The sequence below is a fragment of the Callorhinus ursinus genome, unplaced genomic scaffold, assembly GCF_003265705.2.
Source record: "Callorhinus ursinus isolate GAN/ISIS: 27379988/994484 unplaced genomic scaffold, GSC_fseal_2.0 scaffold7, whole genome shotgun sequence".
Lineage (NCBI taxonomy): Eukaryota > Metazoa > Chordata > Mammalia > Carnivora > Otariidae > Callorhinus > Callorhinus ursinus.
The window spans coordinates 4,566,966-4,586,833 of NW_027397069.1; the positions used below are offsets into that span (position 1 = coordinate 4,566,966).

At 42.7% G+C, this 19,868-nt stretch overlaps 1 protein-coding gene across 4 annotated transcripts in view; it reads left to right on the top strand.

Annotated features, from left to right (window-relative positions):
* The first annotated feature begins 497 nt into the window (after nucleotides 1-497).
* FGF14 (fibroblast growth factor 14) overlaps nucleotides 498-19,868 on the top strand; it is a 608,954-nt gene continuing 589,583 nt past the window's right edge. For all 4 annotated transcript variants that reach the window (XR_012378726.1, XR_012378727.1, XR_012378728.1 and 1 more), the window contains exon 1: nucleotides 498-1,472. Coding sequence is in view for 1 of the 4 variants with exons in the window: in XM_025874530.2 (XP_025730315.1) it covers nucleotides 1,265-1,472 (208 nt within the window). In the remaining 3 variants the exon portion in view is untranslated. The remainder of the gene's footprint in view (nucleotides 1,473-19,868) is intronic.

The window sequence follows — 19,868 nt, forward strand, 5'->3', positions numbered from 1 at the left end:
ATTCAAATAATAAGAACCAAAGGGACTTGAGTTTTCCTTAACGTTTTAGAGGCTTTCTATGCTGTTTTTGCAAATGTAAGTTAAGGTGGAGCTCATTTTGGCTGTGAGGGGTGGCCATAAACTACTGTTTCTCTTCAAACCCCTCCCCTCTCACCTATTTTCTAAGATTTACTCATTATAATTGTTAATTTTCCTTTTCAAAATTCACTTTTAACAGAAGGCTCTGTTAGATGGCTCCAGGAGCAAGCAGCCCGCCGGCTCATTCTGGGAAAAGGAGGGAGAGGGTCCGGGGCTGGGGCCGGGGCTGGGGTGCCGGCAATGGGGGACTTCCAGGGAGAAAGTAGCGGAGAGACTGCAGTGACACTGCCCTCCCCGGGCGGGTTGAAGCATCTCACTGGTGACGGGTCTGAAAGCACGTGGCTACGTCATGGAAAGCCAGTCTTTTCAATGCAAACTTCAACTCCTCCTCCTCCTCCCTCTAATGCCTGTAACTCACATCCGAGGCTGGGCGAGGAATCCGGAGGGGAGATTTTCCTCATGCTCACCGTTGTTGGAAACTGGGAGAGTGACGGGAAGGAGGAAGGGGATCTGTGGCGCTCTCTACCTACTACCAGCCTGACCAGGGGAGGGGGCACCTGGATTTGCATCTTTTCTTCGTGGTGATTGAGAACTGCAGGTTCAATCCGATCCCACTGAGCACTGGAGATTGATTATTAAAACAAAAAACAAAAAACAAAAAAAAAACAAAAAACCGACACTGGGAGAAGGGAGGCTCTGTCTTCGGCTGTCAGACTCGATCTCGGAGGTGGTATTGGTGTGTGTGTGTGTGCTGGTGTTTTTTTTTTTTTTTTCTTTCTTTCCTTCCTTCTTTCTTTCTTTCTTTCCTTTTTTTTTTTCCTTCTCTCCTAGGGGCTACACAATGGCAGTCTTCTCTCAGTGAGATGAATCCTGCTTTGCCTTCTGCAGACCCACCCATCCTCATAGCGATCAAGTAAAAGGCTATGGTTTTCTCTTTGGGGATCTTTTGTGCATTACTGTTCTCTCTGATTAGTTCTGGTTTCTGTTGGGATTTCTTTGCTTTTTTGTTTGGCTTCATGCTGAAAAAGGATTTTTTTTCCAACCCTTTGGTAATAATCCAGTGGTGATCGAGGGGGATAAATCATTCACCCTGGCCGAAAAAAAACAATCACTGAGAAGTCTCAAAGAAATATACCACGTGAGGGGAAAAAACTGGGAGAAGATCCGGAATATTATCGTTTTTCCTATGGTAAAACCGGTGCCCCTCTTCAGGAGAACTGATTTCAAATTATTATTATGCAACCACAAGGATCTCTTCTTTCTCAGGGTGTCTAAGCTGCTGGATTGCTTTTCGCCCAAATCAATGTGGTTTCTTTGGAACATTTTCAGCAAAGGAACGCATATGCTGCAGTGTCTTTGTGGCAAGAGTCTTAAGAAAAACAAGAACCCAACTGGTAAGCAAAACATGCATCATGTTATGTTTTTCCTCATAATAACCTGTCTGTTGCTCATTGAGCTAGATCTGCAGTTCTGCTATGCAGGAAGGCAGGGGAAACAGAGAAGGAACCAGGACAGTGTTGCATATAGAGGTGTTGATGGATAAACAAGTAACAGCTGGATCGGCGTCTCTGAGCCCGAAAACCATTATCAGCATCTCTTGGCTGTGACACAATCCATCACTAGGAGGGAGGAGGAAACTTTTTTTTTTTTTTTAATGTATTTGGTTGCCTATGTTCGGTGGAATATTGAAGGGCTGTGGCTTAAGGTTTTGCCCAAGGCAGCTGAAGGTTCCGTAGTTGCCAGGAGAAAGAACCGCGAGCTCTCTTTACTTCTGCAGCAGGTTCAGGGACGTAGCTAGGTGCCGAGGACCTGCTCTAGACTTTCTGATTAGCTTGCACAATATTCGCCACCCCGTCACCTTTACCAAAGTAAAAGAGGCCCTCTGCCTCGCGGCCCCGCTCCTCCGTCAGCCCCCGCCTCCCTCCCCCGTCTAGCTCTCCGTGCACGAGTATTAACTCATTCCCCCGTCTGCCCCCGACACCTCCTGCCACTGGGAATACTTGAGCTGGGCTTATGCCTGGGGGAACCCCAGACGGAGAAGACAAGCCCAGCCCCCTCCAATATATGCAATTTAACTCCCCCCCCCTTGGAAAAAGCAGTGTCAAAACCCTGCCCCCGAGTTCCGCGGGTGGGATGAGCCGGGCAGTGGGTTCCAGCTTCAGGCTTCGGTAATCATGCGCCCCTATTTCAAAGGCTCCAACCGGGAAACTTGCAGTGCATTACATAAGAAATGCAAATGCAGGTGATTCGGGGAGTCGAATCCCGGAGGTTCACTTCCCGGTGTCCCAATCTGAGGCGTTTGGGGGACGGCCGCGAAGCTGTGGGCGAGCAACTGGGGGAGGCCAGGCCGGAGGGCTGCGTGGTGGCGGCGGCGCGCCGACGAGGAGGCTGGGCGCCGCCAGTCTGGGAGCCGCGCGCGCGGGCAGCGGGGGTGTGTGGTGTCCCCGGGTTCAGTTCAGGCTGGGCAGGGCGGGGGGGGGGGGCGGGTGTTTGTGTCTGGGGCTGCGTTGGGGGGCGGGGGCGGGGCCGCGGGCGTCCCGCAGCGGCAGACCCGCGCTGGAGGCTCCTGACGCTGGCACTGCGGTGTAGTAGATCATGGCTCCCCGCGGCCGCCCTGACACCCGGAGCTCCGCCGAGGGCCGCGCTGGCATCCCGAGCCCCAGCGGCCCGGCAGCAAGTGGCTGCTGCCTCCCTGCCTCCGAATCTTGCAAATGCAGCGTAGCCGGGGCGGCTCGCTCCGAGGCGGCTTCCGTCTGCGGGTGCCCGGAGCGAGAGCGGGGGGAGGAGGAGGAGGAGGAGGGGGAGGAGGAGGAGGAGTGGTGGGTGGGCGGGGTTGGAGGTGGTGGGGTATGGAGGCTGAGCACGCTGTGAGGCCCCCAGTGCTGCAGGAGTAGGGAAACTGCGAGTCGTTGGACCGTCCGAAAGGGCAGATGCTCGCATGCGGGCGGAGGACGCCTGGGCAGTTGCCCCAGCTGGGCCTCTTAGGGAGCTGGGGAGGCTCTGGGAGAAAGAAGTCACTGGCTGCCCGCGGGCGCCGCGCTGCAGTGGGCTCCGAGCCTCTGCCCTGGACTTCTCATCCCTGTGCTGTACCCCTTTCGCACCGTCGCCCTCCGTTCCCTCCTCTCCCTCTCCCTCCCTTCTCACCCTCCTCCTCCATTCCCTGTCCTTTTACCCTTCTCTCTCTCAACTCCTCAGCGTTTAGCAACTCTGAACTGATAACCACCATCCTGAGCATTGCCCAAGGAGAAAGCGCTATTGTCACCTTACCACCCCATTTCTAATTCAACTGTGAGGTGTACCCCAACCCCGCATGGAGCCCAACACTTGCTGACGTTTCGGTGATACCTAGAGCTGCAACACTACTGCCTCTCAAGTTAACGTGAAGACCCTTTTTGCAAGAGTTACCCGAGTTGGGACAAGCCAAGGGCTGCTCTTGGGAGGGAGGGCTTGCGCCTTCAGGCAGTAAAATAGTGGGTTTTGAAGCCTTCTCGTGTCCTGTGGATTTAGCTCCCTTCCGAGAAAGGAATACTGTAAAAGCTTTTTTTTTTTTTTTTTGACTTGGCCATTTGTTTAGGGACCTTAAAGTCAGTCCCTCTATAGTACTGGAGAATGGGAAAAAAATTCTGCTTTTATAATTTTTTTTTGTAAGCAGTTTTACTGGAAACACTAATTCCCCCCCCCCCCACGGTGCAAGATATTTTTATTACACCTCCCCACCCCACCCACTTGCATCTCTCTAGAATAAAGTAGACTTTTTTTTCCTTTCAAGGCATATTGGAAGGTGTCAAATGACATATTATTTTTAGAGTAATTTATTTTGCAGCTTATGAATGCAAAAGTACTTGGGTGTGAATTGATGGGTTAATTCAAAGCGTGTCTGACAACATCACCAACTATTCTAACGGGATAGTGTAGTCTTAGATTGCCAGAAGTTAGAGTTCCAACCCGGAAATGGGAGTATTTTGTAAATTATTTAAAAAATGTGACATTAATGTGTCACATTATCTCATCTTCTAAAAGTTTTGCTTTTTGAACTCAAATCCATGCTTAGCCATTCCTTTTCTGGTTTGTACTTGGTAGGTTCCATTCTCCTTCTGCTATTAACATGAAGCCTAAAATCGTTTGCAGGTTTTTGATCCCAAGATAGCGGTATAACCAAGAAGTTAATTGGGTAATTAAAATAAAACAAAGACTAAAATCTTCTTAACTGTTAAAACCAGAAAGAACAGATTGACTACTACCTATTATGTTATCTTAAATCTAAAATGAGGACAATTAACTGGTTTCAAATTAAGAAGCTTGGCAGAATACCTCCAAGTACCAGCAGTAGGATCATGAATTTGGTGTGAAGCCTTCTTAGATTAATAATTCTTCTCAATCTTTGCAAGTTATAGAATAAATTACTGATTATTCTTAATTTTTAAATTGTCAACAAGTATGGGTAGTTTGGTCAAGGCTCCTGGGAGGACTTTTAGGGCACTGCTATATAGTTATGTTGGTGTGAAAATAAGTAGATAATAGAGTCATGAACTTAAGGACAAAGTTATTTATCTATCCAAAAGTTAATAGCATTTAAATAAGAGGTATTAATTTAACCTTTTTTTGTAGTTGTTTTTATGTAAAATTTAATTGGAAAAGAACATGAAGAACATACTTACACAATATATGCTTTTTAAAATAAATTGCAATAGCTTGGAAATCCTACATATAAAGTAAATCTACCATCTTCATAGAAACTGTCCAGTGTCTCACAATACAACTATTAGCAGAGAACACATGCATGCTTAAATGTCCTACTTTCCCCTATTTTCCTAGTAGAGCAGTAGCTGTTATGTTTAGAATAAATGTTACCTGCTTCAGCTTTCACTTATGAGTCATGCAAGGTGATTGTATTTTTGGCAAATCATTAAATAGGGAATACTAAGTCCAAGGCACTTATTTAGCCTGGAGGAGGGCTTGATATGTTTCTTTAAACCAGCAATGATAGTTTGGACTGACCAATGTGTATCACAGGCCAGTTTGGTACTAATCTAGGTCACTAGGCTTTGAGTGACAGTTGCTAAGAAATGTGGTTGGAAAAAAAATTCCACGATAAGGGGAGACACTAAGGTCATGTCATGGATATCTCTTCAGACACATCATCTACAACACGCAAAGGAAGCCACAGAGCCTCGAATATATACACGCATTGAACCACACTCACGAGACCCCCAAACTTTCTTGGCTCGATAGGGTTTTGGAAAGCACAGAATTTAAGATAAGTTGTAATCAAAGATAATTTTATTGAGCAGTGAGAGTGGGAGGGAGGGTACACGAAGCAGAAGTCCTAGACCGAGTTCAACAGAGCGCATTTAGAAAATCCGAAAACTCATGGCCCAGAGGGTCTCCTTTTCTGAACTCAGTCTTTCTCTCCACCATATAATTTGGAGATGAAACAAGCAGGGCTTGGTAGAACTCATCGTCACTTTCTATTTCCTACTTGTTTTGGTGTCTTTCAGCTTTGCTTTTGCCTTTCACTGAAGCTGTTTTAGGTGCCCAAAACATCTGGTACGCCTCTGTTACTCATTTAAATATATGTTATCCTTTTAAAACTACTTGCTTTACATGTAGGGCTGTCATGGCATTTTAGAAGTGGGAAAATAGGGAGAGACAGAAGAAAATAGGGAGAGACAGAAGAAAAAAGGAAGTAAGCATTTTTTAGTCCTTCCCCTTCTCAGTCTGCCAACTCATCCTGGGTTCCTGTGGAGCTGGGTGAGCCACATATGGGCCACAACCTCTGCATTTCTAAACACTGAGCATGTATCCAATGGAGACAGCAAGTTCAGACTACATGGCTAGAACACCTAACAGGTGTGAGGTTCTTCTCCTACTGACATGCTTGCCTTTAGAGTGGGATTCCATGTAATCAGAGCTGGCCTTGGACTCCATCCAACAGGCTTTAGTTACTGAAGTAGCAAAATGAGTTTGCAGAACAGTGGCACTTCATGAACCAAAGGACAGCATTTTAGATAGGTTTCCAAGTATTGACTTGTTGGGAGAGTGGATTTTTCTTTTTTGAAATTATATCCAAGTTAACAAAGTGTGAAATCCAATGCATGACAATCTCAACTTGGTTTTAACAATGAGGATGACTTTGGCTGTACCCATATCCAGCCTATTCTCATCGTAGACAGCATCTAAAACTGAGATGTTTGTTCAAATTTTCAAAAACTGCTTTCAGAAGGCGCTAAAGGTAATTTTATACTATGTTTAACATTTCCCACATGAACCATTTCTTTAAAAATGTTCAAACCCAGTCTTCCATGTTTTAGCAACACAAGCATTGGGGACTTTTGTGGTGTTTTTATACATATGGCAACAAGGACAACAATCAAAATTTTCACTCCTTTGTACATTTTGGCATCATAACTCACTCAATTGACTCATAATCCTCCTATAAATACCATGTAGATGTCTCAAAATGGAAGCATTTATTCAAAATAGTTTCTTATGCCTTAAGGCGAGACAGTTGGAATTTAACAGTACATTTGAAGCTTCTCTATTAAGATTTTTTTCCCCTCCTCTATTAAGTTTTAAACCAGACTTTGCATTGTGGTGTGTATATTCTTAATAAAACCTTTGAGCTTCACCTTAGGATCACCTCCAGGAGAGACTGTGGGTCAGGGAAATAGTACTGAAACTTTTACCAGCTCAGTGCCATAGTCTCTGTTCTTTAAGGATTCCATTTGTTTATCACATACCAGATTTAGTTGTAAGAGCTGAACCTGAGCACTGAAGGGCAGGGAATTTTCTGAGGGAGACTTCTTGGTTCCTCCATATGCCTCTAGAGATGCATAATGTTTTTGCTACTCTGCTTTTTAAGGGCCAAGTAGTGTCCTGATGTTTTTCCAGTGTATTTCTCTAGTTGCTTCAAACTAACCTTCTGCTTCGGTCGGAATGTAAAAGGTAAGATGACAAAAGGGAAGTTGAAAGAAGGAATTCTTAGGGTTTTAGGGAGGCATAATGCAGACATGTTTCACAGGGAAACTGAAGCTTTTGTTTATCTAATCCACTAAAACTATCTAAGAAAGTCACCCCACAATTGTTGGGCACTATTGCCTTTATCATTGTTCCCTGACAAAAATTTTAGTTATGATATGTAGCAGGCTTTCAGCACATTTTAATTAAGTGCATTAACAGTGAAAGTAGGATTCTTTGTGAAAGTTAACTGTGGGTATGTAACTGCAGGTATCATAAATTATAGTAGCTTAAGTTCACTTAATGCGTACTCCTTTCCAAAAGTGCCAACCAAGAATTTGGTTTCTTAACGATAGAACAGAGAGAAGGAAAAAGTGGTTAGTGGACTCCTAGCTCTTCATCGAGCCGTGGTAAAGCATCCTGACGCTCGGTCAGCTGACATTCCCTAGGCCTACACTTGATAATACCCTCCTTCCAAAAATCTCAAAACCTGAGGCCTTACTCAACAATACAAGCTCAAGAGCCAATCGGCAGTCTCCCCTTCTGGGCCTCTCAGCCTCTGAAGAGCGAGTGCGAGGGCACCATTAGGTTCCCCCTGCAAGAGGCCCCTTCCTTTTCTTTTCTAATCTTAAATTCGCTTCTCCTTAAAAAGGAAGACGTTTCACAAAAACAGTCGAGTGAATTGTTCCTCTTTTCTTCACTGAACTCCTCTATCTGAAGATGGCAACTGGGAATCTCCTTTGTGGCATCTTTCTGCTCTTGAGGGGACAGCACCTAACCAGACTCAGGTTCAGTTGCTTTGAAAGGAGGTGCCCCCCCCCCCTTAATATTTTATTCTTCTCAGTTTTCAGTTTCAAAGCAGCCATCTTCAAACTCGGTAGCTCCTTGCACACCCCACCAGCACACCGATCTATTTGGCTTCTCCTTCCTGGAGCCGCCGTCAGAGGAGGAGGGCGCTGGGGCGCCGTGGCCCCGGGCCGGGAGGCGCGCAGTGTGTCAGGGACAAGGTGTGGCAGAATGCACGGCAGAGGCAGGGCCCCCGCTTTCCAGAGCCGCGGGCCGGCCACTCGGCCACTGGGATCTGCTTCCAGGAACCGGGCCCCTCGGGGCGTCCTGGCTGAAGTCGGCTGCGGAGTCTGCCTGACCGAGTCCGAAGACAGGGGGCACGCAGACCAAGCACCGTGTTCCCCCGGGTGTGACGCGCGGCCCGAGCCTCCGGGACCCGCCACCACGCGCTCCCCGCTTACGAGCGCGGGGTACTCGGCATCGCAATGCGGCGGAAACGGCCCGTCCGAGCCGCCGTAGCGCGGGAAGCTTCCGTTGTCACAGAGATGACCTCTGACCCTGGGGCGTCTCTGGGGACCGGCGGCTTGGGCATCCGTTGCTATGGAAACCAGGGCGACCGGAAGCCCGTCCTGGGGCGACCTGGAGCGCAGGCAGGGCCTGGGTCCTGAGGTGGCGCGTTTGCGGGCCCCTCGGCCGGCGTCCACGCAGGGGCGGTGTGAGCACCGGCCGGAGGGCTGCGGAAAGAGTCGGCTCCTGGCCCACAGGTGGCCGCCTCCACCCGCTGCCCCTCTACAAGCCGCTGGGCCTAGAGGCTCAGGGACTGGGCCGGAGGAGAGAGCTGACTTGCGGGCATCGCACCCCAGCACAGCACTGGCAGAAGATGAGCCGAGGGGGCCTCTCAGCTTCCCCACTAGCTCCCGGAAGAGCCGGGGCTGGCTCCTGCGTTCTCTCGGCCGCCGTTTCCTCGGCCGCCATGTTAGAATAATCTCAGGTCAGCCTCAGCTGCCCTGTTGTAGGCTTCTGTAACCCCCCCCCCCCCCCCCCCGGTCCGCGCTCCACGTGAGCCCTTCCGTCTTTCCTGTACCTGCCCTGGACTAGGCTGAGTATATTTAAATCGTATTCCAAAATCAGAGACTATGAGAGCTGGAGGGCCACTGTAGGGATCATGACTGACCTGCCCCTCTTGGAAGGGCGGCCACTCCTTCACGGTGGAGGAAGGGACGGGTCCAGGAGCTGGTTTTGAATTGTAGACACAGCAGCTTCGAGCCTCGGAAGAAGAAACGTTGTAATTTACTGGTGACACTACCAAGAGCTCTTCGTGCATTTTGTAGAGTTGTGTGGTTGGTGCTGAAACAGACCGCGTTCTGTCCTAACCATTGTGTTCTCCAGATGCCTTTTCCTACAGCCTCTAAACATGTTGAGGGGAGGAACCTCTCTCTACGGGCTTCTGTCCTCTTTGGGCTACTGGGCAGAATCACATGCATTTTGAATCTTAGAGAAAACTTCACTGTAAATTTAGAAATTGAAAAAGACTATTTTGAGGATACAATAATGCAAAACTCACTAGCTTATAAAAGAACAGTTGGATCCAAATTGATGGAATAAGTTAAGGTGACCTGTTTAGATGGCTTTACACTTTTTACAGATTTTTCATTGGCCTAGTTTCCGAATAGCTTCCCCCACTTTTCTTTATTTTCTCCCTTCTGATGAGAATTACCTCCTGAAGTTTGCTTTTCAAAGAGATTTCCTTCAGTTCCTAAAGAAGACTGGGTAGAACATTTACACCTCAAAGGCACAAGGAAAGAATGCAAGCTCCTCCAATGAGGATTTGTTTCCTAAATCCAAAATTTTACAATAGCTACAAGTTTTTATAGATCAGCAGGGGAGGTTTGGGGATTGATAAAAATGATAGATGGGTTTTGAATTGCTTCTAGAGCTGCATTTCTGTTCTCGTAAAGACTGAATTTATAAGACAAGGACAGTTCTTTTTAATTCCTCAAAGAATTGGGTTGCAACTGTATGACTTCAAAGGGTTGACCACCCATCCAACTACATTATCTTCTATTTGCTTCTTTAGGTCAGGGAGAAGATCTTCAACTAAGATGGAAATCAAAAGATTCCTGTCTTCTAGATATAGAGCTATTTGTCTTTGGAATAGTTTTCTTTCCATTTGGGTACATAGTTTCATTTAGCTTAGCAGATAGGCCTAAATAAAAGTTTTCATGAGGTTCTGAATACCAGTCTCCAATATCAGCAAACTTCTAACCATAAAAAAGTCTTTTTGAATATCTTGTCAGGTTTTAGCTGGGACAAACAGTAAATATTCCTGGCAGTATTGAACAATCTTTTGGATGTGAGAGGCATTCCCAAAGAAGTTGCAAAAGATACTGCTCTCCCAAGATCTAGAGCCACTCCCAAAGATTACCAAAATCAAGACTTACACAATTCCCTTGAGAGCTTGCCACAGTCTGTAGGACACTAGCCACAAATGGAGTGCAATCTCCACTTCTGTCTGGCTATGTTTTGAGGGCCCCCAACTTGATGGTTGCCAAGCCAAGTTCTCAGGACACAAAAGGAGACAAATAAGAAGGCAATAGCTGTCCTTGGGAGATAAGGGCTCAATATCCAATGCATCTTGAAAAGGAAGGGATAACATGAAATTTTACCTTCCTCTCTTGACGAGGCACTACAGACAGAGATCCAGGAGAGCTGATTTTGGTAAGAATCTTCACCCTTCACTGGCTTCTGTCAGTTTTCCCCTGATCCCTTCTCCAAGGCTCCAGAGTGAGTGGGGTTTGAAGTAGAGAGTGAAGCTGAGGTATCTACCAGAATTTGGCAAAGTTTTTTTAATTAATTTTATTTTAATTTCCCTTTGGCTGTTTAAGGGAATACTAGTAGCAGTTTACTGGAGAATCCCTTGGAGTCCCATCAACCCTGAAAGGGGCCCATGTAGTGGTAGATACAGGGGCCTCTGGATATAGGCCATTATAATCTGGATATAGGCAGACTTTTGTTTATGGTCATGTAGTCTATTTAGAGTGGAAAGATAGTACAGATAGAGGAGTAGCGAGTACTGAGGTCAAGGAGGGTAGAAGGGAGTAGCAGAAGTCATTTAACGCTTATAGTCTTTTGTTTTAGGTACCTCTTGGGTCCTTGATTTTTTTTTTTTTTTTTTTAGTCTTTTGCAATAAATCTTTCTATGAAGCTATTTTTGAAGTCTTGTTTCAAAGGCTTCTGCATGCCAGTTAAAATAGGTACCCTATTCTATTTGTTTGATTTGGGAACACTTACTTTCAAGTTCACTTTTTAAATGAATGATCTTGTCTAATTAGAATATTCCTCATAAAGGCCATTTTAAATCTAGGTTGTCTTAGTCAGATTTGGCCATTTTTGTAGATACCTACAACTTCAGGGACCACAGTCCTTAGTCATAAACATTTGTGCTGGAAGATGGCACACTTAATTCTTTGGAACTTGAGGATCCCATTTCTTTAGTAAAGCTTTGGGTCTCTGAGAGCCGAATTAATACCTAAGAGGGATGTGCCATTGGGTTGGGGATTTTGTGGTGTTTTACAGTGTGCCTTGTTACACAGAAGTTTTCTTGAGGTTGGCACGTGGCTTAGTGTCGATCTAACCCATTCTGTGATCAACTCACCCTAGCACAGGAGTCTTCCCGTTAGGTGTCAAACACTCCAAGAGCTTTTAGGTGTTTGACCCATGCCCACCAATTCTGTGGTTTTGGCTTCTGAGATCCCTGTTAGGAATAGATCTATTATGCCTTTCACAAGAAAATGTCTTTATAGTGGTGGATACCCTAACGGCTTTTAATAGTCCAACTTGCACCTACTTAGATTTTGATGTGTCATTGGTCGGAAAAGTCTGAATTTCTTGTCTTAATTCCCTTCCCCAAGTTTCCTAGCAGTTTGTGCTGTGGACTTACCTGGAAGCTTTATGAATCCTGTCCACCCAGTGGCTGCCATCTTGCTTTCTTTAGATTGAGGGGTAACCATTATTTTCTCTTGAAATAACCCATCATAATTCAACCAGACTTACTGTTGCTGGCTGCCTTGCACAGTTCCCGAGACTTGTAAGGAACCCCACAAAGGTGCTTACCTTGTACACGAGTTTGGCCACAAACCTAAATGTTGTGGTTCACTAAGTCTCACTGTGAAAACCCGAAGGCTCTCACACTCCAGCTTTTCACCTGGAAGGACTAAGGTGAACAAACTTGTGGAGCTCAGAATACAAAACAAGCAGAACTTGATCAGAGAGAAGCTTACCAGAGTAGTCAGAGAGGCAGCAAATAAAATGGCTTTCTGGGTACCTTCACCTGCTTCTAGAAGCCGTCCCCAGAATCTTTAGCAGCTGTCTTCAGGTCCCATCTCATTGCCCAAACTGGCAATTTGCAAAACTAAAACAATTTAGTAATCAGTTTGAGGTCCTTTCTTCGAGGGAAAACAATCCTTGATTGGAGGAGTACAGTGCTCACAAGTAGTTGGAGCATCCTTCCCAAGGAATTTTGGGCAAGTGTGAGTTTTAAAAAGCATTAGAAGAGGCAACAGGGAAACAAGCATGATTGGCTAGGAGTTAGGGATTCCTTTATAAGGATAGCAGGTCCTATTTTCTAATATAAGGTAAACTAGCTAAAACAGAGTTGGAGGATTGTGATTTGTATGTTAGATTTCCTTGACAGGTGTTTCCCATTAAGTGCAGGCTGACTGAGGTCTGGATTTGTGATGTGGGCCAGGTCGCTGGGCCTGCCTCCATTCTGTGGGTCCTGATACACAAATTAACGTTATCAGTAGTCAAGAACAGATCATGTGTTCTGTGGCAGGGTCAGATTTACTCTTGAGACAACTGCTATCGTGGACAGTGTGGGTTAAAATAGCTTTGAATGGGGCAAGACTGAAGGTAGAAAGTCCACAAAGGCAGCAACTGAAGTAGAAGTGGTAAGGTCCAGAATAAGGCAGTGACAGGGGCTGGAGCGGAAGTACAGTCCTTCTATCTCAGTGGCCAATTCGAATTTGGGAAGGAAGGAGAGGGGGGAGTCTGGAATATTTTGACTCCAGGTTTTTAATTTGGACAACTCCTGTGGATCCTGATCCACTGGCCAATGGCCAATAGCACACCTCCATCTCCTTGAAACATGGGGTAAAAACTTGGCTCTCTTCAGACTGTTCATATCAAAGGGTTGTGGTAGCAATGAGTAGCAAGTAGAAAACTGACAAGTTTCTCTTTTTAGATCAAAACTTAAATAGGCAGTTCTAGGAGAGTTGCTCTAGGATAAAGAGTTCATTTTCTTCACTTCACACCTGGAGGTCCTCAGGGATGGAAAAAACTGCTTTACAAGGAAGAAAAGTCAAGAAGTTTTTTTAATGATTATATATATTTCTTTGTCAGTAGTAAATGTTTTTGTACACAATACTTTGTTCAGTTTGAGGAGTCCATGAGTGCAATTAAAAGCCAAGTTTTCGAATTAACTATTCAAGTCTGGCAAGAAAAGGAAGTGTGAACTTTATTGAATTTACATATGTAAGTGTGCGCACCTGCTTTTTAGATAGAACTGAATGTAGTTGTAATTAAAATGCCCTTTTCCGCCCTATAACATTTTGTTGTCTGCACAATTACAGTGGATCGCTGAAGTGCGTGGTAACCTCTTCTGCAATGCTGCCTCTTAGATAAAGTATAGTTTGGGAGGGATTGCAATCTCTTTTCTTTCCACTTCCTGTGTGGAGCGCAGGGTACACTACTGTTGTACTTTAAAAAAGAATAAGTGTGAAAAAAAGGCTTACAGATGAAAACAGTTGTAGGTGGTTGTTGTTGTTTTTAATAGCCAGCTATTTCAAAGTCTGAAAGTCATCTTTGGTTGTGTTACTGTTGTACCCCCAGGTATTATAATTCTTAAGCAAAGAAAAGATGTTTGCCAGGAAGCCTGAGTCAGTTCTCTAACTAAATACTCAGTAATACCACTCTGCTTCAACATTTTCCTGGTGGGGCAGATTGAAAACAGTAACCCAAAAGGCTCGTTCCTCCTTTATTATCCAATGACTTGAGTTGTTTCCTAGGAATTTGTGTTTTTCATTGACTTAATTACATTCTCTTTTACATTGAAAATTTCCACTCATATGCCAATTCAGTGACATTAAATTCCTTATATGTCATACATATAATAATGGATATGAAATCCTGGAAATACTTTTAATGGAGTGGATAGTAAATGTTAGAACTATTTTAATGATGCAGTAACAAAAATTGAAAAAAAATGAATTTTAAAAGGATAGAAATTTTGTATCATTATTGCTTATTATTTTCTCTTTCCTAATTATATTGCCTTTTGAAATCTTGGGAATAATCTTAAAGAGCACAGTTCTGAGGCGATTCTGTGGCACACACACCTTTTTATGGGGACATTAACCAGTGGCATATATGCTAAAGATAGAGTGTGGCCTGATCAGCAGAGCCATGAAGTTTGATCCCTGTTCTTTGCTTTGTCCTTTACCAAAGTGCTTTTCCATCACTGAGAGTTCACCACTTTGTCCCACTCTCCCTGTATTTGTGCTATCATACTCCAGATTTTGTCCTTTCACATATTTCCTTGAGGCTTGTCTTTCAAAAGTTTTGTCCTCAATTTACTCTTTAGGCAAGGTCGGGATTAGTATTCAATTGGACCTTCAACTTTCTCATGTATTACATTAGGGAGAAAAGGACAAAAAGTCTAATAATATAGTTGTCAGAAAGTAAAGGAGACATGTCTATCTGGACTGGAGACATTCACCAAAAGTGGCATTTATTTGACTTAATTTTTTCTTTCTGTGCTTTCAATAGCATGTAAAAAATTGTGCTGTGGTTCTGTTGCTTTATTAGATTACATTATAAAATGACTTTTGGGTGGTATTATTATAACAAATATTCTACCTCATATTCCCACTAATGAATGTACATTAAAGTTACTAGATTTTTAAAAGCATATTGCTCTTCGACTTTAACAGAGATATCCTGAATTACTTTGAATCTTAGGTTATCACTATCTCTAAATTATCTAAATTATCTTTAGAGAACGCTTTCTATGTACAAGGCAATTTACCTATAATACCTTATTAGTTCTCATAACCACCAGTAGGAACTTTTTTTATACAGTTGACCCTTGAACAACATGGGTTTGAACTGTGTGGGTCCACTTATATGTGCACTTTTTAAAATAAATCTATTGGAAAATATTTTTGAGATTTCTGACAATTGGAAAAAAACTTGCAGACAAACTATGTAGCCTAGAAAGACTGAAAATTTGAGAAAAAGTGAGATATTATTATAAGAATATAATATATGATACATATAACATACAAAATATGTGTTAGTCAACTGTTTACATTATTGGGAAGGCTTCCAGTCAACAGTTGGCTATTAATAGTTAAGTTTTTGGGGAGTCAAAAGTTACATGTGGATTTTTGACTGTGCAGGGGGTCAGTGCCCCTAAGCCGAGTGTTGTTCAATGGTCAACTGTACTTATCTTTAAAAGGATAAAATCCAGGCATGAAGAGGTTAAGGAAGTTGCTTGACAGTATCTAGCTAACAATTAAAGATCCAGGCACAAACCTGAGCAGTATTACTCCAGAGTGGTTACTCTTAAATCCCTATGTTGTAGCTGCCTCTCTAAAGACGATGTTCAAAGAATGTGTGTGAACCTGGCCAGTATGTCTTCGGGGGTCTGTGAATCATTATATCCTGAAACTAAAAGAAACTGCAATATATTCAGTATTTAGATATTTAGAACTTGTAATGCTTTTTTTATCGAGCATAGTTTATATACCTTAAAACATACAGTTCTTAACTGTAGTATGTGATGTCTTTTGACTATTGTATGCTTGTAACCAGCAACCCAGTCAAAACATAGAACATTCCATCACCCCAGAAAACTCCTTCTCTGTTATATTCCATTTCCATCCGGGACTCTCCTAAGAAGCAGCCACCATTCTGATGTCTCTCACTTAACCTTAGCATGTGGTAGAACCTCATATCATTAAATCGTGGTGTCCTCACGCTTTTGAGTTTGCTTCTTTCACTCAGCATGTTGTTTTTGAGATTCATCCATGTCGTTGAATGTTAGATATATAGAATGTGATGTGGTAGCTTTTGTTTTTTTTGGTTTTTTTTTTTTTTTTTTGTAAACTAGAAACTCCTAATTGAACAGACTTACTTTTGGTTAACAGGCAGAAGTTGTCCAAAACTACAAAGGGCTTGCGAGTTGACCCAGTTTTCAGGCTACCAAGTTAGCCTGCCCCAGTTACATAGATGCTGGCTGAAGACAGGAGACTCCTGGGTCAGAGATAGAGGATTTTATTACTCAGGGCACAGCAGGCAGCATGAGCTTCAGGTCCCCCTTGTCCCCAAATCCCCCAGGGATAATGCTGAATGACCCAGGTAGATGCTTGCACTTGGGGTTTGTGTCGCAGCTGAGGAACTCCAAGGTTAGGCAATCCCCTGTCTTTTAAGGAGAACCTAGCAAAGCTGCCCAACCTTAGCTCTGCAGGGAGGCATTATCTTTATTTTCCTGGTCAGGAAACAAATCTGTCTTCTAACCTGGAAGGAGGCATTATCCCTGGATTCCAAGGTTGAATATCCTTGCAAAGAGTCTGAGATAAAAGCAGTTACAAGACATGCAGAAATCCCGTGATAAGTTGTCATTTAAATCTGTTTCTGAAAAGCAACAACTTTCTTCCCTTTCTCATTTTCTTAGGACTGCTGTTCTTGTTGTTCCAAAGATGCAGTTAGTCTATAGAAAAATATCTGTTATTTGTAAATTCAAAAGTGATCCTGAGGTTTTGAGAAGATAGATGATATATAATCTTATACAACAATCTTACCGGTATTTATTAAATAGTATGTGGTACATTCTATGTTAGTTACTAGGAGGGATTTAAAATATCCTGTAAGCATTTGGTCTTTGGCCCATAAGTACTTAAGCTAAATGTACGGAGAATACTAGAAATGAGAGAGTCCTGTACAACTGAAGGCTAACTGGAGTGTGTAGGACACCCATGTGGGATGTCGGGAAGGAAAGGGAAATCTTTTAGAGAAATGTGACCTGAGCTGACTATTGAGTGCATGTTTCAGTTGGCAGGAAAGAGAAGTATATTCTTGGCAGGGGGAGAAATATGAGTGAAAGTCAAAGGCTAAGGGAAAGGTACCTGTCTGGGGGTTTGTGGGAATGTTAGTGAAGTCATATTTTCAAGGATTAGAGGAATCATAATTTGGAGTTCAAAAGCCTGGCAGAGGAGTTAGACTGGATGTGGTAAAAATTAGTGAACTAGAGAACGTTTCCACAGTGGGGAGTGACATGCTTGAGAATTGCTCTGGTACAGTTGGAAAGTGTAACTTGTAGAGTTGGTTGTGGGAGGGTAGCACGAGGAGGCTTTCATAATAAGAAGCAGTCAAGTGAAATATCCTTTCTTAGTTGGAAATGGGAAACAGGAGCTCTGATCACGGGATGGTTCTGAGTATGGCTGAATATGGGTTGGCGAAATATCTCTCAGTGCTTGGGAAGAGATAAACCGAAAGCACACCAAGACACTCTGCAACAGGAAGGCCACTGTTTCCTCTGAACTTTGAGAGATGGCTGAAAAGGTGTAAATGGGGGAAAGCGATGTCTTCGGGGAGGCTCAAGGTGGCTTCAGTCTACTCCTTGAAATCAATGATGATTTGTTGAGAATGTGAGACAGGAAGTGTAGCAAATACGCTGTTGAAAGTTACATGTCACTGATACATAGATGAACATATTTTATGTTGTCTTACATAATTTGAGACCAGATCTCAGTTTAAATTCGCTAGGTCTGGTAGCTTTACTGGCTTTCTAAATAAAGTGGGAATGACATTCAGTACTTTCAAGGTGTCGCTCAACTTTGTAGTAATTATGTACTCATTACTGCAATTTATTTCTCTGCAAGATGATATTTTCCAGTGAAATGCTACACTGGGAAGGACTAAAATGTCATGGGCTATTTGGGTACGAGGCTATTTGGATATTTCAACAACTTGGACCACATTTTTTTTCTACAAGAGTTCTGGTACCCTTAATGACCATTGGTGAATCAAGGGTTAGTGGGGAGATACATTAAGGAACAATTTGTTAGAATCACAACTTTTGGAAATAAATTTTGTTTTTCTACTTTCTGTTATAAAATTTGAATTGTGTTTTAAGGGTCAATATCTGTTTCTTGTATGTCTTTACAGACTGATATTTTAAGGAAGATAACTTTTATTAAAATAAGCATATTAATTAAATTACTAATGGCTATTCAACCTTTATAAAAATGTACCTAGTAATGCCTTAAAAGCAGCAGATTCAATTTCTTTGATTTAGAGCTAGGATCCTTATTAAAGGTCACAGTTTGTAAGAGTGATACTTAATAGGGTCACAAGCATAATTTATACAAGAAGGGGAATGGGTTCACTTTAGGTGGTGACAGCAGGGGTAGGAGCAAACTGGCAGCACAAACCTGAATTCTGTAATTTCTGTGGGTTAGTGCATAATTGAATTAATCAAACTCTCTGCAAATTAGGATAAAGGTAATAGTTGTACAATGCAAAAGGTCAGAATAGCTCAGAGCTAAGTAAAGGGCCTAAGTGTTGTATCAGCATAGCTTTGAATAAAAATTAAAATTTACCCCCTTTGCATATAAAGATGCTACTTCAGAATTCACCTTGTGTTACATGGATCGGCATGGATATATGCACACTTTCTTATCTAGTCTTTCTGGTGCCCACTAACATGGATTTGTGAGAGCCTTGAGAAAGGACATTAGAGTCATTGAACTCGTACTGAATCATAACCTTACTCTCTTCTTTGTGTGATCCAAAGCAGAAGGAGGCATTATCTCTGTGAATCTTGGTAACAGTTTTTGCCTAACTATGTCTTTCCTTTCACTGTAACAGTTTAAATGTAAGACAGATCCTCAACCCTTTCTTTCTTGTATTCTTTTAAATTTATAATTGGTAGAAATGCTTTTTAATATTATTGTAGATTTCATTAGGAGTTCTTCTTATCTCCTCTTCAGAATTATAAGAAAATTAGGGAAAATGGTAGAAGTTTGTATTGCTAATAAAAACCAAACGATTGCCATACAGGTACAGGGAACTTCAAAAATTGTGTAAAAGTAACTTTCAGGTAATACACATTATATTTATTTCTTAGTTGCTATATTCCATTATGGCAAAATGTCCATATTTTGAGATGCTGAGTAGTGATATACTGTCTTAACTAAATTGTTATTTGAATTTTTTTAATTTACAGGGCAAATGCTAAGTGTGTTGAATGTATTTATGGAATGTATGCTGGGCATTTTAGCTTATTGCTAAATCCTGTTTGTGTACTTTCTCATTCTGCAGGCCAGTACAATCTTTCATCCAAGAGAGCCATCAGAGAAGGGTTCACATTAACAGTAATCTGAAGGCAGAAAAAAAATAGCTAAGAAGTAGGATCAATTCAAAAATAATAGATTATGTATTTTGTGTTTTTAAACTTACGATTTTGAAATTAAAAAACAGAATATTTCATATCTTCACCAGTTCATTTCATGGCTTTCAAGTAACCTTTGTTGAGATAATTTTTACTTTTATTTTTATTATTTTTTTAAGTTAAATTAAATTTTATTATGTTATGTTAGTCACCATACAGTACATCATTAGTTTCTGATGTATTGTTCCATAATTCATTGTTTTTGTATAACACCAAGTGCTCCATGCAGTATGTGCCCTCTTTAATAGCCATCACCAGGCTAACCCATCCCCCCACCCCCCTTCCCTCTAAAACAGTTTGTTTCTCAGAGTCCATCGTCTCTCATGGTTGATCTCCCCCCGCCGATTCCCACCTCTTCATTTTCCCTTCCTTCTCCTAGTGTCCACCATGCTGTTCCTTATGTTCCACAAATAAGTGAAACCATATGATAACTGACTTTCTCTGCTTGACTTCTTTCACTTAGCATAATGTCCTCCAGTCCCATCCATGCTGATGTAAAAGTTGGGTATTCATCCTTTCTGATGGCTGAGTAATA